Source organism: Lates calcarifer, linkage group LG1 (genome assembly GCF_001640805.2).
Source record: "Lates calcarifer isolate ASB-BC8 linkage group LG1, TLL_Latcal_v3, whole genome shotgun sequence".
Taxonomy (NCBI): Eukaryota; Metazoa; Chordata; class Actinopteri; family Centropomidae; genus Lates; species Lates calcarifer.
Genome location: NC_066833.1, coordinates 7,509,785 through 7,537,775, shown reverse-complemented (window position 1 = coordinate 7,537,775; position 27,991 = coordinate 7,509,785). Strand labels below are relative to the sequence as shown.

Below are 27,991 nucleotides of genomic sequence, written 5' to 3'. Positions count from 1 at the left end.
CCTTTCTTCGCGCTCTTATCGCTTGCTACCGGATGGTTTCCTTGCGGAAGTGATGATATTTTCCAAAGGCTACATTATGTAAACTGTCTTGCACAATCGCGCACGTCTGACTGAGTGTCATGTGGCATTCAGAATGGACCCAAATCAGTCAGGATGTTGTGTATATTGTTGGAGATTAATTGCAACAATTCTCAAGTGTGTAGTAAATCATTTGAAACATAAATATCTCATATTACTACAGATTGTGTTTGTGTAGCATCAGAAGCCTTCCCACCACTTAAATCTCTTGTTGGAATAATAGTTTTCAGTTTTATTTTTATTCATATTATATACATGGGAAAGAAAAAGTATGGCCATCTTCGAGCTGCAGGGTGTGTGAGTGCGTGCGCGCATGTCAATCCCTCGCAGCGACTATTCAACTAAACCTGTTTTCCCTCAGATTAGCTGAAAGGGTTGTCTTTATTTGGTCATCACACGAAACAAAGTGCCGTAGTGCCTGTGAGTAGTTTCTGTGCATCCTGGGTGCATTCCTTGGTTAATATTTCAGTGTGTTTTGTTTTTTTTATATTGTCTATCTTTGCCTTCTCTCTCTCTCTTTCACAGTAGCCCACGCCCGTACATAGGATTAAGTAAATGTTGATTATGTAATCGGCGCACACAGACCCAACCCTAAATAATATGCTCTTAAACAACTGCGGTAATGCTGCAAAAAAGGATTGCGTCGTCTCAAATGTTGTATTCTTTAACGTAAAATGCATGTACAGGACATTTTCCTTGCATTCCTGCCTCTCGGGTAAGCATGCGCATGAGACACTCAGCTTTAGCCTTATTTGGATATGGTAATAAGTGCCCTTAGACAGCCAATGGGGACCGAGTATTCGTACACATGACGGTAAAAAACCGCTTGGGGGGCGGGGTCAGGCGCGGATCTTAGGTTAAAACCAGTGGACAAGCTACAGCGCATTCAGTATAGGGAGAAGCAGGGACTCTCTTCAAGGGGGAACTTTGTTTCTATGAAACTTAGGAATATTTGCAAAATATTGTAAAAATTATCAAAATCCCTCGTGAATCAATAACCTGCCCCTAGGGTTTGAGGTTTTTAGTTTAGTTTGCCCGGAAAGGGCTTCTACACTCACTATTCTTACACTTTTTTGAAAGAATGTGTGAGACAGACAGTTAGCCAGCTAGCTAGCTAGCTGACACAGGCGGCAGGAGAACAAAAGATTTTTTGCGTTTTGGCCGGTTGTACTGACACCAAGTCCATGCAGAACGTGTCATTACCATCACAATGCCCGTTTTACTTTTTCTGATAGACACGTCCGCTTCAATGAACCAGCGCACCCATCTGGGCACTACCTATCTGGACATAGCAAAAGGCGCTGTTGAGACTTTTATGAAGGTACTGTAACCACGGGACACATTAATACTGGGGGATCCCCAGATCATCATTGTACTGTTGCAAAGCTCGCCTGTCAAACCTGATCTCTCAATAACCGTAAATAATTCTGTACTGTTTCCACAGCTCAGAGGGAGAGATCCGGCGAGCCGAGGGGACCGGTATATGTTGGTAAATTTTGAAGACGTTCCCTTCGGGATAAAGGTAGAGTTTGTTTTCGGGTCATGTCCAGCTTTACATTGCGTAGATTGACTGTCCTTCCATCGCTCCACCACGTTGTGATCACTACATCAATCGTGTAGAGAAAATCTTCAGGAGGAGCTTTCATACCCCCTTTAAAACATGGCCGACATTTTGTTTCAATGTGAGCAGCAAGGAACTCTGGGTGTTATTTATACAGCGAGGTGATATCTTTTAGGGGGAGGAGGGGGGAGGAGAATGAGCAAGGGGGATGGGGTGGTGGGGTACTAGCCTACTTTAATTGTTAGACCAAAGTGCCACTTCAGTTACGGTGCACTTGGCGACTTTGCCACTTTTTTAAATATATGACTCAAGTGTGTGTGTCACACTAGCTGATAGAAACAGATCAAGGTCGTGACTGCTGTGCTGTCAAATTATTGGCTTGGGCAAATAGAGAGGAAGCGACCTAAACAGATCTTTTATCAGTTCAGAATCACAATAAAAGCACTATTGATTTCTATAAAAGTTGCCTAATGTTCACAACAGTGGAAGTACTCATCAAGCTTAATGGTTGTGTTAACCAGTTGTGTTTTGTTTTGTTTTTTAAAGGCTGGATGGAAAGAGAGCCATGCCACATTTATGACAGAGCTGAGGAACCTCCAAGCAACTGGGCTCACAACTATTGGCCAGTCCTTGAGGACCGCTTTTGATTTACTCAATCTCAATAGATTAGTGACTGGGATAGACAACTATGGACAGGTATGTAGCACTGAAGAGGCCAGAAAAGGAAATCAGGTTTAGAAAGTGCTATGACAAGGTGCTGTATGCCCCCCACAGACCCCCCTTTAACCACCCTGACTCCCCTACCCCAATTTCCCAGTCTTTCAAGCATCAACCACCTGCATACTGTGACCCCACAAATGTGCTCAAGACACAAACATAACAGCAACAGGGGAAAAAAACTTGAACAATTTTCAGCAACCGTTCCACCATTGCATTGGAGCCTTTCATTTGTGCTCTTAAATCACAGATATCTTTTTGCTAATATGTTTAGCTGTGTAGAGATTAGAGCTGGATATTAGCTGTGAGGTACATGATGTATTTGAAATCTGAGGGTCTCTTACAGCCTTAGAGGGATAAATGGTTAATGAATTCTGCACAGATACGCACATGCTAATACTTTATTAGATACACCCAGCTAAAATGAATGCACTGTAGTGCAACATATCTGCACATATATAACTTTTTAAATTACGGTTTAATGTTTTTAAATAGTTTTACAGAAATGTTTCAACTTAATGGTCACTATGGGGGTTGTACTATACAGAGAGGTGTCTAATATTTAGTCTACCCTCTAACATAAATGTGGTGGACAAAATATTAAAAACAAAATAACTGAGGTTATTTTGGATTTGTTTTTTTCTTTCTCCAACATTTATCCAACGTTTATCTGACAAGAAAGTCTGAGTTATTTAAATATTCTGTTCACAAATGCTGGGATATTCAAGGAGAAGTTATAGGAAAAATGTGCTTTAAACTGGACTGATGTTACTGTCCTGATATTGCACAACTCAGTTTTTCTCTAAGTTTCCTCTCTAGCTGAACTGCAGAGTAGGTCTGATTTGCAGCAGGAAGCCTACAACAAATATTATTTTAGGCCACAAAGTCTGTAACTAACTCAGTGTTACTGGACTAGTCCCAAAAAGTGCCACCTAATGACGTCAGCAGTTTAGTCTTTGTTGTCAAATTTCTAATTTAGGGAGGTAGTTGTTGAAAGTGAAGCTGTGTGAGAGGGGGTACCATAGATAGAATTTGTGCCTTCAGTTTTGTACTACTTTATGTAAGCCTTATGACTTTCCTGCAACAAATGACAGTATTCTTTCATCATGCTAGTTACCTCATAGTGTGACACATAATGGTCAGTAAGAGTTCCTTGTCTTCTTTCCAGCATTGCAGTTTTCTGGCAGGGAAACAGAATGTCATTATTTATGTAAGCTTAAAAGTGTAGTACTTACCCAGTTTGGCTGCTGGGTGAATCTGCACTCTTGTGGTTGATACAGAATATGAATGTTTGTTTCCCAGTGTGGAGGTCAGTCAGGAGGATGGGAGCAATAATTAATATTTAGTTAAGAATTCCCATGTATCAATTGGAAGATGCTTGTCATCAAAGGTGAAGCATACTTACAACATACATAATGCAGGTCTGGCACTCTAGCAGAGTTTGAATGTCAAATACCAACCCTGTTATAAGGTTATAATGGACACACACACATGGCTGTGAACACAAACAAACCTTGCAGAGGTCAAGGTTACTCCATCCTGCACTAGTTACTGGTGGCCTGTAATGACAGGTTGACGGTGATTGTAATTTGATGACCTCTCTCCTGTGCCTTCTACAACTCGAAGAAGATCACTTTCAGAAAAGAGGGCACACCCTCCTGTATGCACAATTTCACTCTGACATCGTGGCCCATGCTGTAATTACTAGTATCTAGTGTATTTTACAAATGAAGTGTTACAATGGTCATTGTTAAAGGGCTGCAGCTAACAGTTATTTTTATTATTGATTAATCTTTCCTTATTTTGAAGAATAGATTAATTTTGAAATACTCAAAAACCATGGAAAGTGACCAAAGTTTCACAGAAAAGATAAGAAGCAAATCTTCACATTTGACAAACTGAATCCAGTTAATGAGTTAATTTATCAATTAAATTTTGTCAAATATTGTTTAATCTTTTAACTGTTTGATATTTGATTAATTAATTTGTTGAATAACATTGGTGTATCACACCTCCCATGAGCTGCTGTTGTATTTTGTTTTGTTACTCTCTCTGTTTCCTAAAGTGAAGCTTTACTAGTTTGCTAGAAAGGATTTTTTTTTGCAAAGGAAGTGGAACAAGTGCGTTTTGGTATTAAATTGATTTGTTCATGAACAGTGATTAACTCTTAGAGAGCAACAGCCATGTATACACTAAAACTGATGCTGTCTAACCCTGTGTATACTGTCTTTTATCAGTACACATAATCATTTGATTAAAGTAGACCATGGTAGCAGGTGGTGTTAGTGATAAACCTAATATACTCTGAACTTGGACAAAATTATCTGAAACTCTGAGTCACTCTAACTCAAGTTTACAAGCATTCTAGCAGTCAGCTTGAACCTTTTGAGTTGCAGTTCTTTGAGCAGTAAAGACTGACAAAGGTTTCATAAGCAGTCTGATGACTACATGCACTTTATGCTTAATGTGTTTTTTCAATCTCAGTTTGCTTCAACAGCTGTAAATCAAAGCCAAACCAAAGTGATGCTGTAACTTTTGTTTTGCTGGTACTGTATTTGAAGTATCCTGTACACTATTTCAATATCATCTTCTGTCTTTCTGATTTAATCCATAAAGAAAAGTCGACTTTGATTTTTCATCCCCATGTTCCTAAGTGCTGAAGGTGTAAGATGTTCAGTGAGGTAGAGACCTGGAGAGGGGGAAGACAAAAGGGAGTAAGCCTGTGGGTGAGTTAATATTTCCCTGGAGTGCTTCTCTCTTCAGTAACAAAGAGGCTCCCAGGTTGCCAGGCGTCTGAGATGACTCTCCCCTGGGAGATGAAGAGGGCTATGTAGGAAGAGAGGGAACCAGTCAGCGGATAATCCTGACACTGATCGCAGTTACATTAAGAGGGCAATGAAAGAGCAGTAGAAAGAGAGGACAAGAAAGGATGAGAGACTGGTGAGATTTTGCTGTAACATGTCAGTGGGGTTGATAAACAAGGCAGTCATGGATTTCCATCAGTCTGGCATTGTGTGAGAAGACCAGAGATACTGCTGCTTCAGATTGACTCTGCTGTAACTGGCTACATAGACAGATCTACACATGGTTATGGGTCCATTTAATTATTATTTTCATTATCGATTTATGTATGATCATTTTTAATTAATTGATAATTATTTGGTCTGTTATTCAGTTTACAATCACACAAGACAAAAATGAAGAAAAGATCCACATCTGAGAGGCTAAAACCAGCAAATGTTTGCCATCTTCAATTAATTAATCACTTATCAGATCTTTTGTTAACTCACTGACTAGTTGATTCAGCTCTACACATAGAGTAGAATAGAATAGAATACATCTTTATTGTCACTGTTTTTTCAAAACAATGAAACACCATTTAGCAACTCTTAGAATGACAGCGCAGATAAATATAAGATGTCAAAAAGAATAGAAAAAATGTCAAAAAGAATAAAATGAAGTTAAATAAGAATACATACAACATAACATAACGTGTAAATTTCCCCATTGTGGGACTAATAAAGGATTATCTTATCTTAACAAACAACAATACACTGACTTGCCAGACTGTAGTAGACAGGATTACAGGAGCAGAGCTGGCTGATTCTGTGTTGTAAATATGGACTGATACAATGTACCACAGTATGATTTCAGTTGCTGTATTTGTGTTTGTTTTTTGAAAAGCTCTGTTATGACCAGCACCTAATTGCATAGCAATAGTACAATCTTAGTGAGCTGATGTGACTTGGATAAATTAATCACTCATCTGGTAAATTAGCCTCATCTTCTACTCATCAGCATGTGAAGTAAGTGTCTGATATCATAAAGGGATTTTTGGGTAAGGAGAAAAAAAATATCAAGGTTGTCATGGATACCTTGACCAGCGTGGATCTTGGTAGTATCCTGCTCTGTTTACTTTGGGCAGTTTGTGTAACTGGACAGATCCATCATTTGGCAGAAAACACAGCCTACAGGTAGTATTCAAAGTGAGTGCATCCACGTCCATTAATAATTGCACCGCTGTCAGGGCAGGATGGACTTTATTTCTATATGACTATGCAGCAGGGGCCTGCATGCTAACTGTTTGCTGACAGGACTTGTTGGGGCTGCCTTGACTCACTAAGTTTTAATGTGGCCTCTGTGGAGATCCCACAGGGCTGATGTATAGTAATAAATGCAGTGCTGTTCCAGTTTCATTTTATCAGTGTGCAGTGCAGATGTCATGAAATATTGTTGGGTCTAGCAGAAAAGAAGTTTCATGTAGATCCTCTGGTAATGTATTCTGCCATCATGGAGGATAGTATACTGCAGATACACAGTAATAGTTGTCTCAGAGGTATAGATGCAGTCACTCTGTGATAAAGACTGTACTTTTCCTCTTTCTGATTATTCCCTAGAGTCAGGGTTCTCTCTTTCACACACCCACTCACTTAAAATAGGTCCCCTGTAAATTACCTATGTAATGATGGCTTAAATGTGCTCATTTGTGATTGATATTCAAGTGCCGTAAATATACAAATGCTAAATTCCAATATGAATTTTGCTCTTTAACTCTTTTAATTTTACACATGACTTTTATCTAATCCCATGGTTTAGTTTTTAGATTAATTGTGAATATATCTTTTTTGCAGGGAAGGAATCCCTTTTTCCTTGAACCCGCTATCATCATTGCTATCACTGATGGCAACAAGTTGACGAGCAGTGGCGGAGTCCAAGACGAGGTCAGCCAACAATCTCCCCAGAGACGAGAGGTCCCAGCCAATCAGGACTACTTCCTGCTTGGTTGGATGACGACTCAAGAGTCTGTCTGACCCCACAATGTTCACTTTAACACATGCAACAAACTCTACTCTATCACTGATAAAATTAGAATCATTGTGAGGCAAAACACAAAGGCATCATGTCTTGTCTCTCTTATTTTCAGCTCCCTTTTAGGTAAATATCTCTACCTTAGACAAATGATAGAAACTGTAATCCTGGTCACTTTAAGCTTTTGTGTGACAACAACATTTGGGCTGCAACTAAGAATTGTTTATTGTCACCTGATTTCTTGATTAATTATTTGACCTAGTAAGTATCAGAAAAAATGTATGACAAGTACAACTACAAAGGTCAGTTGTGTTAGCATGTAATGTTGCAGGTTTACAGGGCTGCCACTGTGATGATTCCTCTGTGGCGTGCTAGTCAGATTAAAACTATCCCCTCACTGACTCACTAATTCGCTCTACTTTAGATAATTTATTTATTTCTGCGGTTCTCACAAGTTGTCAGCTGAAGCCATGTAGTCAGTTTTGTAGCTTGAGAAGCAAGACTTGTGGAGGTCAGACACATATACTTAAATCCTTGATTCTGCAGCCACAGTCTAATTTATGGCTTCTGTTATAAGTCCAGGCTTGTGCCTATTCAGACTGGACACAAGTTACCAAGTGAAGTTTGATTTTAACTGCAGCTCTTCCAGTAGTTATTTAAAAATCTGGCCTGCCCAAGAATAGTCTGAAAAGAAAATTTATGAAAGGTTCTTATTACTGTGAAGAAATGAACACTGAAATTTTCTTAAATGTTTTTGAACATGTGATTATAGTTACTTAAGTACTGATCTTGGAACTGCATGTTGTTTTTTTATATGCATACAGCATCATATTGTCCAACCCACTTCCAGTCTAAGCACTCTGCCATTGTCTTATCTGTTGTCCTCTGTTGTTAACACTGTCATTGTCTCCTTCTCCACCGTCCAGCTCCACCTGCCTCTGACGACCCCGCTGCCGGGCAGTGAGCTGACCAAAGAGCCTTTCCGCTGGGACCAGCGTCTGTTTGCTCTGGTGCTGCGGATCCCTGGGAATGCTTCGGTGGAGCCTGAACCCCTTGGAGGCGTCCCGCCTGACGATTCTCCCATCACCCCCATGTGTGAGGTGACTGGAGGTACGCAGACTGCTAGCATTTGGTTTATGTAAACTATGTAGAGTGCATGCTTAAAGGGGTACCACACCAGTTTTAATGGTCACTGTACTTGTACTGAGGAGTACTGCTTGGCCTGTGAAAACAATTGTATAATGTCTAGCATAGCTCTGGAGGAGCATTGTCAGAGAAAATATCAAGGTTAGGTTTAGGCTTTATGCTTCAAATATCTGTCACAAAATGTGGCATGAAGTTTTAAAGATGAGGACATTTAAAAGACAGGGAAGCTTTAGTAAAAGAGGCTATAGAGTTGCATTTTGCAGGTGCTTGATATCCACAGGATATCTCAGCCTCTGTTGACCATGCTTTCTTTAATCTGTCTCTTACAAGTCTCCAGACTTTATAAAAATGCAACAGTAAATCACTAGACTACTTTTTAAAAAATACAGTTACACATTATGGAATTATTCTGAGCAGCCTTGGGTTAATTAGTTAGCTTCTCCAAACGCAGAGGGATATTTTGACATTATTTTCATTGCTGCAGTAATGTTGATGATAAGATTTTTGTTATTGTTTCATAAAATGCAAATATGCCCAGCCCACATAGGCTTACAAGACACAAACAAATATGTAAAGCAGATCCAGCATGTAAGCCATACATTTTTTATTCAGTAGTTAAGAAAAACCATTTACTTATTTACGTGTTTAGATTTAGGAGACTTTGTGTATGCAGCATTTATAAACTGGTATAAAGTAGATATAATTGTTACCTGCAAGAGAAATAAAAGTGAAAACTACATAGTTGTACTTACTTAGTTCTTTTCAAACATTACTGACAGTTGGCTAATGTAAAAACATCACATTTAAACACCATATGACAAGTGATAGTGAAGAGGTAGGCTAAATAACATAAACACCTCTGTATAATGGAATACAGTTCAACAATACTGAGTACTACACCCTCCAAAATACCATAAAGTTGAATCAACGCTTAAACAGTTTCAAAAATTTAACATTATAATCTTCATGAAGGGAGAATTTATTCCAGGACTGTTGTATTAGGCTGCATTAGTTTTACCTAGTTTTATCTAATAAACTGCCAACTGAGTGTAGATGCCATTATAATCTTATTTTGGAAAAACATTAGACATATTCCTCTTGGGAGTGACACAGGCCTAATTTCTCTAACAGAGCCCTGTGGAACATGCTGTAAAGTATTTATAGTACTAGATCAAAATTTTTATATATATATATATATATATATATTTTTGTTAAATGCATTCCGTAGCACAGCAGATGAATCATCTCTGTCAATACAAAGACAGGGAAGAATAATTACTTCTTTTAAAGGAAAGATTTAAGGAAGATAGAGATAGAAGATTGTCTTTGCAAAAGTTTTTCACTTCAGTGAGGGACAGCCCGGAGCAGCTCTGATCAGCACTGTCTTGCACATTCAGCAGTGACTTGTGTTTACAAGTTTGCAAGTGGGAGCTGAAGAACCTTTTACAAACGCAGCATGCGCTTGTTTTAACCACTGCGCAACACTGGAGTTGTTGTGGAGGGTTTAAGTGCTTTGCTCTTCGGCAGTACTTGTTGTCTAAGGTTAGAAAGCACAGATTTTCCCACCTGGTCCATGATTGGAACTGTCTTTGTTACACTGACAGGCTGATCACATATTTTCAGGCCAATGATTTCGATCTGTAATTCCCCTGGCCATAGAAAAAAAAACCAAACCCTGGCTGCCTACCTACTAGTTTTAAAGAACATCCACTTATAGAAGTAGACATTTAAGAAGTAGACACCTCCTGTCTTCAGTCCTCATGCTGTCTGGTTGTGGAAGCAGCTGGCAGGAGGAACAGACACACAGACAGAATAGAGCAAACCAAAGCTCTGTGTAGCAGTCATTGGTGCTGAATGTAGAACATGACACAGCTCCATTGTCACCAACAGTCTATGGTACATGCTGCCTGTCCATTACTGCTGATGGCAGTAATGGACAGGCACAAAGCCACAGCCTTTTGAAATGAGTGAGTGAATGGGTGCCTAACAAAGTCACTAGAGGTGAAGTTGGAGGCAGTAAATGGCCAGAGGGCTGAATTAGACCAATCAGTTGCTTTGTAAGACAGTGTGTCTGATTCATGCTCTTTACTTGTGTGACCTTTACTGTCCTGTGACTGATACTGTGATGAATAAACTAAAGCAGACTGAGAGCTTGAGAGCTACATTTCATGAAAATGTGCTGTTTTGCATCCATTGTGTAAGACTGTACCTCCATAAAGATGAACACATTGTTAGGTAGAGTGTGCCTGAAATTGCACTGAATGTATCAGATACTGCAGTAAGAGCACTTTACATGTAAAAAGTATCATGTGCTTTCATCCAGCAATATTGTTAGGATAGGGGATAAATTTCTGCTTACATTTAATTTCTGATGGTACCATTTTGGATCTGGTTTTATGTTGGTAAAATACCTGGATTCGTTAAGCCTTTATCCAGTCTCACAAGAAAGGCAACATGCCAAACATCCAGGTAGTTATTTGTCTAAATAATGGGTCTGAAAATGGTACACTGATCTGAATCAGAAAATCTTGATTAGATTCATTTAGAGTTGATTTGATTTTTCTGAGGTTCAGATACATAAGATTGGGAATTTTGGGATTTTAAAAATCTATGCTAAATCATTCAACTAAATTGCACTCAAAGACTAGTGTTATATCTGTGACAAAGGTAGAGTTTTAGTTCTTAAATTTAAAGTAATATGCAACTTTTTGTTACTTAAAGCTGCATTAATAAATATTTTCTATGTTAAGTATAAAATGACACATAATTACACATACCACATGTAATGGTCATTCATTGTGTAAAAAATTATCACCCATGTCTGTAGTTCCCCTTAGTGCCATGGACCCATTCATTCTCTTATAGGTTATTATTTTATTTTTATGGCTCATAAAACACTGTGATTCATTCTTAACTGCACTACAGCAGCAGCAAGAAGCTGTTTTCAGACCCACCATGCACTTCCTGCCCAACAAACAGTTGGCAAACATAGAGACTAACTGGAGAAGAAAATAGAACATTTAGCAGCTGAATAGCACAACATTTTTCTCAGGTGCTGGCAGAACACTCATTAAAAAATTTGTCAGATGTGTTTTCATCTTATTTCCACTGCCCCCAAGTGCAGAAAAAAATTAATGCAGCTTTAAAACTGATGAACGCTAAACCAAAGTAGTTTTGAAAGGAGCCAGATTTGATAAATGTTCACAGTGTTTAATTCAGATTCAGTGGAAAGCTACTGAGGACCAACCCTAGAACACTGTGTTGAACTTATTCACATTTTCCAGGTTTATACTTAAATACATGTATGTCTGTGTGTTGCAGGACGTTCTTACAGTGTGTTCTCTCAGCGTATGTTGAATCAGTGTCTGGAGTCTCTTGTGCAGAAAATTCAGAGTGGCGTGGTGATAAACTTTGAGAAGACAGGGCCAGACCCTCCTCCAGTGGAGGGTAAGAGACACCTGAGTGAAATTTATTCTTGACTTCCTGATTTCTTAAAGACCTTGTTGACAACTATTACACTGCATCTGTTTGATTAGTAGAGAAGCTCTTTGCTCTCTCCCACTCACTGTTTTTTAAATCCTCTCTGTGCTTTTCTTCACTGTTGCTCATAAACAGCTGGTGGATGTCACTGTTTAAACCCCCACTTTCATATTTTAAGTGCCTACACACTGTTTCAGTGTGTATCAAAATCATTTTGTTTTGTTTTATGTCTCACAAACACCTCCTTGTCTAAGTTTCTGTTGGTTGTTAGATCCATAAAGTTAGATTCATGTATTTTCCTGTACAGATGCCCCAGCTGAGGTGGTGAAATCCGGTCCGCAGCCTTGGCATTGCTGCCACAAGCTCATCTACGTACGTCCTAACCCTAAAACCGGTGTTCCCATCGGTCACTGGCCCATCCCAGAGGCTTTCTGGCCTGACCAGAACTCCCCCACACTGGTAAGAAGCTAGAGGAATCAGAAAAACTAAATCAAAGAAGAATATTTGTGTGGTTTGACAATGTACTTTTCATCGTACCCTGTAAGGCCTGTTAAATTTCTTGCATTCATACCTTGGACAGTTTTTTTCATTACCCAAAGAAACAGCACAACACACGTTAACACAAGTTATACTTCATTACCCAAAGAAACAGCACAACACACGTTAACACAAGTTATACTAAATAATATACTAGTATAAGTTAACTATAGTATAGATAGTAATAGATACATGCCAATAACCGGTCTTTATTGAGTACAGATTCAAGATGTTTTCTGTAGACAGGCTAAAAAAGGTATCTAGTATTATAGTTACATTAATGTTGATGATCAGAGTGTACTTGTTAATGTCTTCTCCACCCATGTGCAATGACCGGTTAACTATGCTGTACATAAAAAATTTAAATATAAGTACTAAATATGTACATATTGTTTTATTATCGATGGGGGTATATTTTTATATTTCTTTGTCTTTGTAGTTTAGGATTGGGGGTTATTTTATTATTATTCATATTTTGTTATTACTTTATTTTATTTATTTTTATTGTACACATGAATTGGAGCACTGCAACTCAACAAATTCCCGCAAGGGATAAATAAAGTATTTCTGATTCTGATTTTACCATGTACTATAACAGTATCTACCTCTCCCCCTGTGCCGCATCCAGCCCCCACGCTCAGCCCACCCCCACGTACGTTTCTCCTGTCTGGATGCTGAGCCCATGGTGATAGACAAGGTGCCCTTTGACAAATATGAGTTGGAGCCTTCACCTCTCACACAGTACATTTTGGAGAGGAAGTCCCCGCACACCTGCTGGCAGGTACAGCACCATCACAAGCAGACACACTCACAAACAGTAAATTCTTTTTAAGACTTAAATCTGAAATTCATTATATTTTTAATTACTAAATCATTCTCATGATCCAGTAATTAAAGTGGATTGTGGTAAAACATGGCATAACACACATTATTTGCATTCAAGTTGCACATTTGTACATTTTGTACAAAGTTTTATTCTCTGTCTACTAGGTGTTTGTATGTAACAGTGCCAAGTACAGCGACCTTGGCCAACCCTTTGGCTACTTGAAGGCCAGCACAGCTCTCAACTGTGTCAACTTGTTTGTGATGCCCTACAACTACCCTGTGCTTCTGCCACTTCTGGGTAAGACTGATGGCTCATTCTCCCTCATTTTCTGTCTGTCTCTCTGTATGTGATCCTGTGCCATCATTTCTCTTAGTGCCTAATAATTTCAGAACACTGGTAATTTAACATTTGTCTATAGCCATCTGTTATTTTGCTTTCTTTTTGCAGATGACTTGATCAAAGTGCACAAATTCAAGCCAACCATCAAATGGCGACAGTCCTTTGAGAACTACTTGAAGACAATGCCTCCATATTATATTGGGGTCAGTGGACTTGGAATCACTGTTCAGCTCTTTAAGTTTAATTTCTTTCGAGTAACATACTAAAACCATGAAAGATACCATGCTGGTCTTATTGCGGTGTTCTTTCTGCAGTCTTTGAGGAAAGCTCTGAGAATCATGGGAGCACCAAACCTGCTGGCTGACAACATGGAGTACGGCCTGAGCTACAGTGTGGTCTCCTACCTGAAGAAGCTCAGTCAGCAGGTTTGTTGTTTGGCTGTTGTGTCTTTTCATGTTTAGCCACATATTGAAGAAGATCTGTTTGTATGTTTTAAAAGTACACATCGAAACATGTTTGTAGCACATTTGTAGTTGCAGTTCTAGTAGATGTTATTTGCATTAGTAAAACTTTATCTTCAGTCCTCTAGCATTAATACGCAGTATGTAAACATTCAATAAAGTGTTTATAATATGCTATAATCTAGTTATAAACACCCATAAGAACATTTTGAGGAGTTTATTAATAAACAGAATTTTTCAACAATTATACCCTATCACATGAAGACCTATTTTATATTGTTACAACTGCGTTTTACTGTATTGTCATTCATTTCTCCACATTTGTTTTTACACCAGGCACCTTTTATGGGTGCCAACTGGAAGAGTTAGTTGTTCACAAATACAGTAATAAACTTCTTACAACTACATTATAATGTGTTGTAAACCATTTATTAAGTTTTATATACTGCTTATAAATGCTAAGTAGGGGTATTAAAGGAAAGTGTTGCTATGTTATATTGTGTTAAACGTCATGAGAGATACTGAATGTTACAAAGCACACTTCTAACATCTTATTTGTTCATATTTCCAGTCAAAAATCGAGTATGATCGCCTTATTGCCTCGATTGGTAAAAAGCCACCGCCAGAGGCTGGCATCAAAGTGCGTTGGCGGGGCGGAGGTGTATTTCTGGCCCATCGCAGGGACTTCATCCAGCAGTTGCAGAGTCTCACAGGAGAGGCCACGACCCTGCCTATGGAGCTCAACCCAAAAGAGTTTCAAGGCTTTCATCTAGCACTGCTCAATAAGGTCATTTTATTATTTTTAATCTACCCTTAACACAAAGTTTTTCTGAGGATACACAGCTTCTATAAGGAAGTGTTATTCAGTCATGATTACACACCTTAACATTGTCTTTTACTGATGTTAAGTGAGCTGCATTTCCTTGGACAGTTGTGATTTTGATGTCCAATTTAAAAGAGCAGACCCTTGATCAAATCTCGCTGTTACTTATTCAAGTTCTGCTCAGACTTTCCTTTCTTTCCTGGCTTTCCATCCAACAATCCTCCTGATTCTGTCTCCATTGAGGTGTTTTATGTGTCTATTTGAGTTCTTGAGTGCTTTGATATTTGAAAGGCAGTTGTCTCTTTCAGGCTGTATCCACTGTATATCCACTCTGTTGCAGCCAGTAGTAGTAGTATTTCACCTGAAAATTACCGTCTTTCTTGACTTTAATGGAGGCTGAATTTAAATTAAAATCCCTCACTTTGCAATCCCCTCTGTCTTGTGTCCTCATCAGGGCCTGAAACCTCAGAGCTTTAGGAATCCCTATGACATCCCTCGCAGTCACCTACTGGACCAGCTGAGCCGAATGAGGAGAAACCTGCTCAACACCAGCGTCTGTACCCTCAGAGGGCAGGATTCGGGTATGTCTCAGCTGTTTCTCTGTTATTTGGTCATAAGTCTGCCCTGTATTACCTGTTAAAAATGATGCCAGGTGAGAACTTCAACCACTGACTGAGGATTTGATGAATTATTCTTCAAAAAATGCAGATTTCTCCCTCTATTTTGGTGAATTTCTTTTTTCTTCTGTCCAGACCAACTCCATAGTGTGCCAATCGCCCAGATGGGCAACTACCAGGACTTCCTCAAAGCTGCTCCACAGCCTCTCCGAGATGCAGACCCTGAACAGCCCAAACGTCTGCACACATTTGGAAACCCCTTCAAACTGGACAAGAAGGTTAACTCATATCAACCCTAACCATATGGAAATTACTGATGTAGAAACACAGAAATTGTCATTAACTGTCTTCCTCACTTTTCTCTCAGGGCATGATGATTGACGAGGCAGATGAGTTTGTGACCAGCCCTCAGAACAAGGGCAAGAGACCAGGAGACAGCAACAACATGCAGGGCGGAGGTCCCAAGAGACGCCGCTGCTTGTCACCACTGCTGCGTCTTGGCAGGGCTTACACCCCTCCAGTAACACCCCCTGCCAGTCCTCGACCCACAGGAGGTGAAATTTGTATTGAGAACACAACAAACCTGTTATTATGTCATACGTCTTTTCAGCTAGAATGATAAGTCTCTGAAAAAGTAGACCAGCTTTCAGTGCTTTTTTTTTTTTTTAAACTGAGCTCAACTTTTGGTGAATTTAGAATTGAGAACAGTTCTGCTAATCTGCTAATCTATCACATAGATTAGGCTCTTCACAGTGGTATCAGCAGTGGATTAAAGTCACAACACAAACAACAGCTATAGCAGCTACATGTGGAAAATTCGTTTGCCATGTTTTTGGTGATTAGTAATTAAATCAGCAGTTTCAGAGATTTCCTGGGTCTGCTGGGTTGATCAAGCTCCAAAAGTACTGGATCCTAAACTCTCCATACATACATCATCCAAGCAATACATCTGACTTGGTGCAAATAATTCAGAGATGCATGAAAAAGCAAATAAACATGCCAGTAAAAATCTGCCATAGGGCAAATTAATCCATTAATAAATTAGGGTTAGGGTACAAATTCTTCCACCAAGACTAACAAGCTGGATAAGAATATCACAAAAGAAACAAACAAACTGAATGAACAAATGGCACTGTCTTTTAAATCTGTCATCTTGTAGACATAGACATGAACGATGGAGCACCTGAAACAGACTTGATCATCAACCTGAATCAGAACCACTATAGCTCTGACAGAAACTCAGACATGGAGGCGGATCATCCCTCAGGACCCAGCAACCACCGGGAGAACCACACAGCCATAGATCCCCAGGACCTCCGGCACAGGGACGAAGACGAGAATGGGCGACCCCAGGTGGGGCAGCTGCCGCTGCACAGTGAGGAAGGGGTGGAGGTAGTGCTGGTGGAGGACCAGCTGCCTCGCTACCTGTCACCTGCAGCTCTGAAGAAGCACATTCACAATGAGACGACAAAGGTCAACAGCGAGCTGAGGGCACTTATCACCAAGGAAATCAGGAAACCTGGCAGGCGTAAGTAGAACACCCTCTCATGGTCCATTGGGGGTGGACACAATTAAAGGAGCAGCTTAGATGTAGGGCTGGGTATTAATAAATACTCTTTGATGCACATGTCAATATGCTACCTAATTTTATAAAAACCCAAACAATACTTTTTTTGATATCTCAAGAAATTTTTCCACAACAGCTTTTTAATTTAACAAAAGAAGTTCCTTTTTAAGAACTGCTGTATGTCAGATTAAAGACAAAATTGGCAAAATTATGGTTTTAGTCATTAAATATATGATTACATAATGAATGAAGAAGAATCTGGTACTTAACAGTTTTTTATACTTGATGCTGCAGACTTTTCAGTCCATACCAAAAAGTATTAAGGTTTTTAATACCCACTTGTAATTGCTGTAACACCTGGAACTCAAATTACAATTGATCTGAATCATTGCTTCTTTAAAGAAACATGCTTTATGTTTAATCCAGGGCTGTTGTATTGAATTGCATTCTATTCTACAAGTTGCCACTGCTATTTTATTTATTTATTTATAAGTAGTTTTCCGTGAGAAAAAAAAAGAACAAAGTAAAATGACCATCCTCTGTCATTGTTGTCATCCTGTTTTTCCAGAAGAACTCACATAATTGTAGCCTTTTCCACAGCAATCAAACTTTGTTTTAACCTGGAACAAAGTTGTTTTTCTCAAAAACTGGATATTACAAAAACATCATGCTGTTGAGTGTAACACAGTGATGTAGTCTACATTATAAAGGGTTGCTGACTCTTGATTCCTATTTTTAAAAAATAATTTTTATATGTGACAGCTAATGTGTATGGGTTTAGGTGCATAGGTGCATGTGCTCATGCTCTGAATTGTTGCCAACATAAATAAAAAATAGATAATGGAAAAATAAACACCCTTTAAGGAGGAAAACTGATAAAGATGAAAACTCACCGGTCAGAACAGGCAAAAAATTGGGCCATTAAAAAGTGTGACTAAAATATGTAATGCGTGGGACATTTTACAGTTAAAACATAAATGAGTCAGTGCTTTCTGTTGCAAAAACTGTAATCAGGTCAGTGTTTTCTATGTAATTTCAAAACAAGTATAGACAAGATATGGATAATAGATAAAATAATCATTAGTTTCTGCCTGAAAACAAGTTACCTTGATTAAAAAAACTACAATATTTTATATTACACTGTATGTTATTAATGTACTGTATTTGAATAGAGAATTGGATCAAAGACTTCTACACAGCAATAATCAAGCAATTAATCCTCATTCACTTCACAGACTATGAGAAGATCTTCCTCCTCCTGAAGCAGATCCAGGGCACTCTGGACACCCGGCTCATCTTCCTCCAAAACATTATTAAAGAGGCGGCCAGGTAACAAGTTCAACCATCCTCTACTGCCATCTCAGATAAGCTGTGAACTGAATCAGTTGTAGTTGTAGTTTTGAAACGAATCACCCATGTTTCACTTCTAGATGATATGTTGCTCAGCAGTTCTCTATCCCAGGGTCGTATTCAACATTTTGTTACTTAAATAAGAAAATATTTTTTATAAAAGCATCTAAGATGTTGCTTTTGATAACTTGATGACTGAGGAAGTGTTTAAGATATGAAGCATAACAGTTGCTGTTACCGTTCTCTGCAAAGGTTCAAGAAGCGTGTTCTCATCGAACAGCTGGAAAACTTCCTTGAAGAGATCCACAACAGATCCAATAACATGACCCACGTGGACACGCTCTGAGACTGGCTCATTTCCAAACTGAACTGAACACGACAACCTTCCACATCTTTCTAAACTCCCCTCTTCCTGCTGTATCAGGTCCCCCGTGGAGACAAAACAAGACAGCATCCAGCTCTGTCACCTCTTGAGTGGGTTCTATTTAATAAACATTATTGATGGTCATGTTGGTTTACACACAGTATAAACTAAAAGCTGCGTTGACCCTGGATGATGCAAGTGCAGATATCAAAAAGGGAAAACAAGGAAGCATTTTATTGCTGCAGGTGAAGTGTTTGCCTATGCAATGAGATGTCTGACCTGTAGGACATTTCAGCATGGTTGCTTTCCAATCTGCAAACCTGTCCTCAGGCGTTCCCCTTGATTATTCTCCTCCCCTGATTTGATTGTCTTGTTTTTAGGTGACAAATGAGAGTGAATAATCTCTCCAATGGGCAGGTGGAGTGCAGGACATATCTGGAGAGGAACAGATGATGTTTAGTCGTGTTTTCACAGTGACTATGCTACAGACCTCAGTGTAGGAAGTATAGAAATAGTGTAGGAATGGTTCAGGTTGTTGTGGGTGTTGTGTGCATTTTCAGCCAACTTGGGGTCAAATGGGATCCAGTGGAGACACTCATGAAAGACTTATGCCTTTTTATTCATTAACTTTTGTTTTCGCGTCATGTCATTTTTGGCGTTTGGTTTTGTTGGAGGATGAGAGTCAATCATTCTGTGTGACTGTTGAAATTTACTCTCTACGCTCCACTAACTAAAGCACTCCACTGCTGTGCGCTTAAATGGATATGAATTTTAATTTATCAACCTGTGGTTTACCTACCAGACTGACAATGAATATTATTGAATAGTAACTTAAGATTTAATCATTTTTGTTCCCCCTGGGGGAAAAATGATCCACAACTTTAATAATGTTTGGAGATGGTAAACCTAAAAAGTCTGTCTTTTGCAGTGCAGGTTCTCAGAGAGGGCAAGTAAAAAATAAAATCATTGTGAATGATGCAACATCATTGGTTGAATGAACAAATGTTGAAATACAGGGATAAAAAGCTCAGGAACTGATACTTAATGCATCATGATCAGCAATAACATTGGAGCTACTTTAACACCCCCCACCCCAATAAATTTTTATCTTATTTTAGCCTGAAACCACAGATATGCAACACAAACTGTTCTCCCCTGGAGTGTTGGTGAACCAAGATCTTGGATGCCAGCTTGTCCCAAAGTGCTGGCTGCTGCCAAATAACATAACCCACCCCCTTAACTCCCCCTCACCCACTATGAATCTCAAACCAACTTCTTGTCACTCAACCATGAATGCACTTGTGTAAATTTGAGAATGTTTATTTAATGTAATTTAAAAGAAAAACTACCTTTGTTGCAGAAGAGTTTTTCCCCAACAATCCTCTTATTTTTGGTCAGGCCTGTTCAGTTTTCTCAAATATACACAAATCATCTGAATTAAGGTCTAGAGGTCAAGAGTTGATTTCTGATTCAGAGGGCAGCCCTCTTCCATTCCCTCCCTCCTTGGATAGGGACCAAAATCTGCCATACCTTCTTTGTTTGTGAAGAGGCTGCCACCAAAAGAGTATTTTGAATACACTGTAAAGATGTAAATAACCCTAGAGTACTATTTAAAGAGAATGTTCAGTGGAAAATGGCCTTTTTGTAAGTATTTCCATGAATAAAGTTTCTATTTTACACTGTGAAGGGCCATGTAAATAAAGTGTTCTGTAAAGATGTGACTGTATGTGTTTTTGTTGGTCATTTTTTTAACAGTGCATCAGGCAGAAAAGAGGCTTTCTAAGCATCTGCAATAATAGAAGAAAGGATGAAAACACACAATATTTAAAAACATGTATTAAAATTTTATTTACAGATATGTACAAAAATATTGTCCCTCTTCCTGAAGTGTCTGTGGACCCTCCTGTCGGTCCACAAATAAATACCAGTAGCGAAATAGGGGTCAGGGTGTAATTGTGTGTGTGTGTGTGTGTGTGTGTGTGTGTGTGTGTGTGTATGTGTGTGTGTGTGTGTGCATGAGAATTTTAGGGTGCTTGGTCAGCTGGGTTCATCACTCGGCCCAAGAATAAAATGGATCCTGAAATGGGGAACACAACAACAGTAGGGGACAGTATGTTAAGGGATAATACCACTGCTTTTGTAGTGCAAATTCCTCAAAGCCAGTATATGCCTGATTTCATCATCTTTATAATTCTACTAAAGGCATAAATTTGTGAAAAAGTAAGACAGCAAAATTTGTTACCCTATGATGAATTTAGCTTATTTATCTAAATGTCCCTGTTAGGGTTAGGGTTAGGGTGTGTTTTTTTGATACCACCACTAGAGGTCACCACATCAAAAATGTTCAAAACCATACACATTGAGGCTTTAACTGTAAATCATGCATACTTATATATTGTAGCTAACAACATTTGAATTTATGCTATTTTTAAGAATTGGTTGTTTTTTTCTACCTTCCAGACACATTGATTACACTTCATTTCTTCATTGTATGAAAATCATCAGAAGACTTGCTTCAGTCATGTATAATTCTCTATAATTCTGCAAAAACCAAAAATGAACTTTTCATCTCTCCAAGCCCTTTTGTTCCTACTGAAGACATAAATCTTTAAGACAATAGCTCACAAATGTATATTTTCCTTTTTACAATAGGCTCAGTCATTTCTTTAATCAGCTGGACACTAGTTTTTAACAACTTTGAGTAACAGTTGTTGTAACAATAGGAAATTCTGCATTTGTTGCAGGCTACACTACCAGCAAAAGTTTAGGCACACCCTCTCATTCAATGGTTTTTCATTATTTTCATTATTTTCTGCATTATTGATTAATACTAAGGACATCAAAACTATGATGGAACACATATGAAATTATGTAGTAAACTAAAAAATGTCAAACAAATCAAAATATAGATTCTTCAAAGTAGCCACCTCTTGCTTTGATGACAGCTTTGCATACTCTTGGCATTCTCTCAATTAGATTCATGAGGTAGCCACCTGGAATAGTTTTCCAACAGTCTTGGCAGAATTCCCAGAGGTGCTGAGCACTTGTTGGCTGCTTTGCCCTCACTCTGTGGTCCAACTCATCCCAAACCGTCTCGATGGGTTTAGGTTGGGAGACTGTGAAGGCCTGACGCAGGATGTGTTTGGGGTCATTGTCCTTTTGATAAACAAATAATGGGCTCACTAAGTGCAAACAAGATGGAATGACATGTCGCTGCAGAATGCTGTAGTAGCCATGCTGGTCAAGTGTGCCTTAAATTTTGAATAAATCTCCAACATCACCAGCAAAGCACCACCACACCATCAAACCTCCTCCTCCATGCTCCACAGCTAATTTGAACAGTTGATATTGAGATGTCTCTGCTACTTGAACTCTGTGAAGCATTTATGTGGGCTATAATCTTAGGTGCTGTTAATTTGCAATTTCTGAGGCTGGTAACTCTAATGAACTTATCCTCTGCAGCAAAGGTAAGTCTTGGTCTTACTTGGTCCTCATGAGAACCAGTTTCATTGTAGCGTTTGATGGTTTTTGTAACTGCACTTGATTGACCTTCATGTCATAAAGTAATGATGGACTGCCGTTTCTCGTTAGTTGAGTGGTTCCTGCCATAATATGGATTAGAACAGCAGTCGAATAGTATTATTCACTGTATAGAACTGTGTACCGAACCTAACTGCACAACACAACTGCTAGTCTCAAACACATAAAGAAGGCAAAGAATTCTACAAATTAACTCTTGACAAGGCACACCTGTTAATTGAAAAAGCGACTACATGAATCTGATTGAGAGAATGCCAAGTTTGCAAGCTGTCATCAAATCAAAAGGTGGCTACTTTAAGGAATCTCAAATATAAAACATTCCAGTTTGTTTAACACTTTTTGTTTACTACATAATTCGATATGTGTTCCATCATAGTTGTTAAGTAGTTAATGCAGTCTCCATTTTCACCATGATGGATTACACCACTCATTCATGTGTCTGTAGATTTTCAAATCAAACCTATAGCTGCATGATTTGCAAAAGGATGTAAACTACATGCTAAGCTAAAATATACAGAACATCTGGAATGACCATTTAAGCAGGATTCCCTGCAGCCTGGAGTGCGAACTGTAAACAGTAAATACCTGTGTTAATCTGTCGTAGCAGAAATAAGAATGGCCGGTCTGCCTTGAAAACAGGAGCACGGGATCGTTTGAGTAGCACCATTGCTGCCAGGGTAAGAAATTTCTTTTTTTAGCAACCTCACATCACAACCCTTCAATTCTGCTCTGTTTCATTATTATACACGATTTTTTCACCTGTGGCAGCAGCTGCCTTCGTTCCATCTTCTGTGACTTCTATTCTGACTTCATGGAAGGCATCAGACACATAAAGACCCTCCTCCACTGCAGGAAGAAACAAACTCAGCTGCCAGCAGAGCTATAGTAACCACAGTTTGATCTGCAACTACATCTGATGTAATCAGACTTTAAGAATGGTAATAAAAATCTATATTTTGAATATATTTTTTAAACTGATGATGATGATGAATTGAGGTATTGACCTGATATTCCAGTGAAATCAGCGACTGTCGGGTTAAAGGCATCACTGATTCCCATGGCAGGAAGCACAGACCTCAGGTTAAACTTGCTCTGCATTCTGAACCTGTAAATACCAGACAAAAAGAGTTTGTACATCATCTCCATCAAGTATGAGTAATGTAACCCCCTTTTGTAATGATCTCCACCTGGGTAGGAAAATGTCCATCTTGGTTCTGCGCAGACCGGTGTTCCAGGACACCAGCTGCCGAGCAGTGAGCTGGGAGTCGAGGGAGGACAGCGGTGTCTTCCTCTCACTAGGTTGAACTACCTGCAGGCTCAGAGAGTGGCCCAGGTAAGGAAGCTCCAACACAGTATAACGCTGGTCTGATGCTGTCCTGAACTGACCTGCCAAGGAGGGAAACAAGTTCAGGTGTGCAACTTTTCCCACTGATTCATTCAGTCATTATTTCTTCATTTATCTATTATTTTTTAAAATGTCAAAAACTTTCACTTATTTTACCTGCTCAATAATTAAAACCTCGAAGATCAGGTTAATTATATGGTGCTGTGGAAAACATTCATTTTATATTGTGGGATTATTTTAACAATTGTGTTTATACACAAATGCGTTCTTTCTATTTTGATGAGTGGTGTCTCTTACCAAAGCTGACCTCTGTAGCCTGATACATCATGGGCACCTTGATGATATTCCCATCAGAGAGGGTGAAGGGAAGGTTCTGGGTATTAGTGAAGAGGAACTGTTTTTGCCAGACACCCCTGAAGGCCACTGTGTTGACCAGGGCCATCTGCAGCCGGTGGCCCCACCACAGGGCCTCTACCTGGGCCTCGCCCGAGCCCGACAGCTCCCCACTGCTGCTTCCTGCCTGCAGGGGCCATGTCTCATCTGGGAGTAACCAAGGTAAGGTCAAAGTTTAATGTAAAGGGCAAGTGGTCTGCAACTCATTATTTAGAAGTCAGCAGTCTCCAGAGTATTGACTTGTGGCCTGATGCAGTGAACTAGAAAAGCATCTAAAAGAATTACTGATGCAAATTTGGGGGGATGAGGGAAGTATTGACTGTTAAGCTTCTTTAGAGACAAATGTAATAGATACATTAAAAACATAACTCAGCCCTCAAACATCTCAGGCTCTGGTTCAAACATATTACCTCTGCACATTACCATGTTTATTTTTTGGCTTTTCTTTAATTTTACTTTTTTATGGGTATATTACCTACCACTATTAGAAAAACAACCTGAGAAAAACTAAACTGGTCACAATCTTGAAACACACTCAACAATAGCTGCAAATACATATTGAAAGTCATTGTAATATATTCTGTCTTGATTAAAAGTTTTATCATTTCATTCATTTTCAATATAAGAAACTGAGAAGTGGCGCTTTAACTGTTTCATAAAGCTGTCTCAATTACCATGGGTGTGCCCCAATCTCTGTGGCTGGCTGCGAGTGTGGTTGGGTTGGCTGAAGTTGGCTCGGACCACACTGGTGTTGGCCCAAGCTACTGCATGTTTTGTGAACTGAGTTAGGAGCTGGACACCACTCTGGATGAGTAACGTGCAGGTCTGCTGCAGTAATGTCCCCTGACTAGTGTTGTTCATGTCACCCTGTGAGTGCAACAAGAAGTCTTGTACCTGGGCATCTGCAAGATAGGAAAGCACAGAGGACAGGTCAGATGTGGTGGTGTATTGAGAGCTGTAGGAAGCTTTTAAAAAAGGAAGGCTTCAGTTCAAACTCTCTTGGCTGTACAAGACAAGCTGTATGCACAGAGTTGTTTTCCTTCCACAGATCTGGAGAAAGATTAACACTCTGTAAACTGTTTACCTTGCGTAACAGCAGTTTCAGTGTCTATTGGCCATTTGCTCTGCTGTAACATCTGCTCATCAGCACTGTTGCTGAAATAAAATTCACACCATGTTCAAAAACTGTGAATAAATGGCTTGTAATATCCCTACAACAAAATAATCAAAGCTTCAATATATTCAAATCAACAGCCTCTAGCTTGTTTCAATAATCAGTAATTTCTTTATAAACTACTTTTATCTATGTCTACTGTATCTCTGTATGTTTATCTATATCTATCTCTATCTGTATAGTCTCCTTTTTATTTATTATTCTGTTTCTACCATACAATACTAATTGGTGCTGGCCAGTAAAACGCTAATATATCTTTAAATGTTAAGAATATAGGCTCAACTTCCTATGTATTGTTGCTATTTTGATAATAAAGACTTTATTTTGGAGCTGGAAATTCCAATCCATCCTCCTAATCCAGAGCCCAATATCATAAGTTTCCATCCCTGACTGACATGTGACCTCACATCCATGGAGGTAAAAGAAACAGCAGCTGTAGTTCGCATTTTGTTTGTAATTAAACGCACTGACCTCTCGACCCCAGGGCCAAGCTGCAGGAGTGGTTAATGAGATTAGAGTTGTGGAGGTAGGTATTATGGCTCCAGACACCACTGTGCTCTGCAGGGCCAATAGCAGCAGCAGCACTGCTCCACACCACCTGGTACCAACAGCACTGAGGGCCACCAACAACCTCACTCTCACAGCATGAGGAGAAGCTAGTGCTACCTCAATAGAATCTTCTCCCTTTCATTATGTAGAAACTGAAATGAATCCTACCATTCACATTGTATCCCAGTGTTCCCTCTAGCTGAGCTAGTGTGTTGCCCCTGGCACCAAGCTGCAGCAGCCCCAGAGACAAGGAGACGCTCACTGGAGACACAATCAGGTTGGAGTTGTTCTCTGTCTCGGTGAGTGTCTGGTAGAGACTGACAGCAAACCTGGTGTGCAGCTCTTCCATGCTGTCCTGAAGGCTGCCATTGCAGTGGCTTCTCTTCACCAGCCAGAAGCAAATGAAGAGAGAAGCCACTGGCAGGCGACACATTTCCTCAGAGCTGCAGGAGGGGAAGTGTCCTCAGCTGTGCAACAAGTGGTCTGAAAAACAAGTTCCTGTAAAATCAAAAGAAAGAAAATGAATAATCTAGGTCAGTGAGATCAACCAGTGGGCCAATATTGACTTTCAGTGATTTTGTATCATATGATCATGCTGTGTTGAAATTCTCGAGTTGCATGTGTGAACAATTTGTCTGATGTAATGAATATACCTCATTGTGCATACATTTGCCATACTCTACATATCAGTATTGGATATATTAATATTAGAAACATTCCTGAACATACAGAAGGAAACACTGTAACAGCTGCCTGTTCATTGCAAAATAGGCACAATCATACAAACAATCACTGAGGATACAAATAGCATAAAGTACTCTTTGAGGTCACTGTCAATTAGACCAAAGCCAAGGTGCTTGCTGCATTATTAGTCTGTAGGTGTACCATAGCAGTAGTGGTGAAAAATAACAAAGCACTGTACTTAAGTATTTTATTGCTATATTTCAAAAGTAAATTAATAACTTTAGCCACTGATAAAATATACAATAATATCAATATAACATTATCATGCAAAATATACCCTGCAGTATATTAAGTAGTTAAAACTAGATCTAACTTGACTAACTGTCATATTAAATGATGTTTACACGTTCATGCATTAACAATAATAATCTAATTGGCATTTTTTCTGCTTAATTTGTACTTTTATCTTTGATATTCCCATTGTGATGAGAATTAAGTACAGTGAGTGAGTTAGGTACATGACTTTATTTTTCTGTACTTTTAAGTTGTTGTATTGCCATTTTCAAATAAGTAAAATATCTGAGTGCTTCTTCCACTACTGCATAAAGGGATGGAAATTCTAAATATCTTCTTAGTACTACAGGTCACAACAAGGAGCCCATCGGTAGGAATATAAGAACATTGTAAGAATACCATAATAAGCTGATGATGTGCCACAGATAATAATAAGTGTATTAACGTTTTCTTATGACTTAATGAAGTAGCCTAGTGCTTACTTGTTTTTTATCTGGTCAGGTGAAATTCGCGATAACTTAAATACATACCACCTTTCTGATGATTTTCAGTATCAGATTTTTGTATCAGTTTTGATAGCATAATGCATTCAAAGTTCAGCTATGGGTCCTACCTGCAGATAGGTGAGGTAGTATCCGTTTAACTCCACTTGTTCTCTCAGAGTGGCACCAAATATTGAGCCTCTGCAGGGGAGATGTGTTCTCTGCTGTCCCCGGCTGTCAGTCGCGGTCACCGGTCTCCTGTCAGTAAGTCAGTCTTCTGCTGTCCCCGACTGTCAGTCTCTGGTTGGGTCCTCCGGTCGTCTCTCACTGAAGCAGCCTGTAGTCATAAGACCGTGTTTAAAGGGGAACGCTCCGTCGGCGATGTCCGTACCACTCGTCAGGGAATCCTGCCTTCCCGGGGCTATAAGGAGCCAGGCGGAGGGAGGCATGTCACCGACCAGCAAATCCCAAACCGGGCAGAGGGAAGGGACACACACACACACACACACACACTCACGCGCGCACTGCACAGCATGGCACGCATGAATGCTCGATCTTTTTAATTTTAATTATGTACTTACTAATAGACCATAGAAAGACATCCCTGTCAAATAAATAAAACAGAAATTTTAAAATAATGAACATCTCATCGTGTGGAGTGAAAGTTTGGTTACAATTTTAGGAAATGCACTTGTCCCCAAGAGTTACCTGTTTTACCCTCCCACGTTAGCTTAGCTTATTATAGCTTAGCATAGTACAAAGACTGGAGACAGGGAAAAAGCTAGCCTGCCCCTGTTCAACTGTAACAAAATCCACATATCAGCACCTCTTAAACTCACGAGTTTACACGTTTTT

The 27,991-nt window shown here is 39.3% G+C and overlaps 2 protein-coding genes across 2 annotated transcripts; one reads left to right on the top strand and one right to left on the bottom strand.

Annotated features, from left to right (window-relative positions):
* The first annotated feature begins 973 nt into the window (after positions 1–973).
* On the top strand, positions 974–20,396 carry ints6 (integrator complex subunit 6). Its single transcript, XM_018696557.2, has 18 exons — positions 974–1,399; positions 1,523–1,600; positions 2,186–2,335; positions 6,988–7,077; positions 8,092–8,275; positions 11,633–11,758; positions 12,099–12,250; positions 12,957–13,109; positions 13,319–13,451; positions 13,602–13,696; positions 13,808–13,918; positions 14,526–14,741; positions 15,232–15,358; positions 15,530–15,672; positions 15,762–15,948; positions 16,554–16,922; positions 18,197–18,290; positions 18,564–20,396. Exons 1-18 carry the CDS (start codon positions 1,289–1,291, stop codon positions 18,655–18,657), a joined length of 2,613 nt encoding a protein of 870 aa, XP_018552073.1. The 5' UTR covers positions 974–1,288; the 3' UTR covers positions 18,658–20,396.
* On the bottom strand, positions 18,822–27,981 carry serpine3 (serpin peptidase inhibitor, clade E (nexin, plasminogen activator inhibitor type 1), member 3). Its single transcript, XM_018696560.2, has 9 exons — positions 27,268–27,981; positions 25,845–26,174; positions 24,628–24,855; positions 23,858–24,100; positions 23,403–23,601; positions 23,220–23,320; positions 22,975–23,061; positions 22,801–22,884; positions 18,822–20,752 (listed from the first exon to the last, which is right to left on the bottom strand). Exons 2-9 carry the CDS (start codon positions 26,107–26,109, stop codon positions 20,700–20,702), a joined length of 1,260 nt encoding a protein of 419 aa, XP_018552076.1. The 5' UTR covers positions 26,110–26,174; positions 27,268–27,981; the 3' UTR covers positions 18,822–20,699.
* Positions 27,982–27,991: the final 10 nt, after the last annotated feature.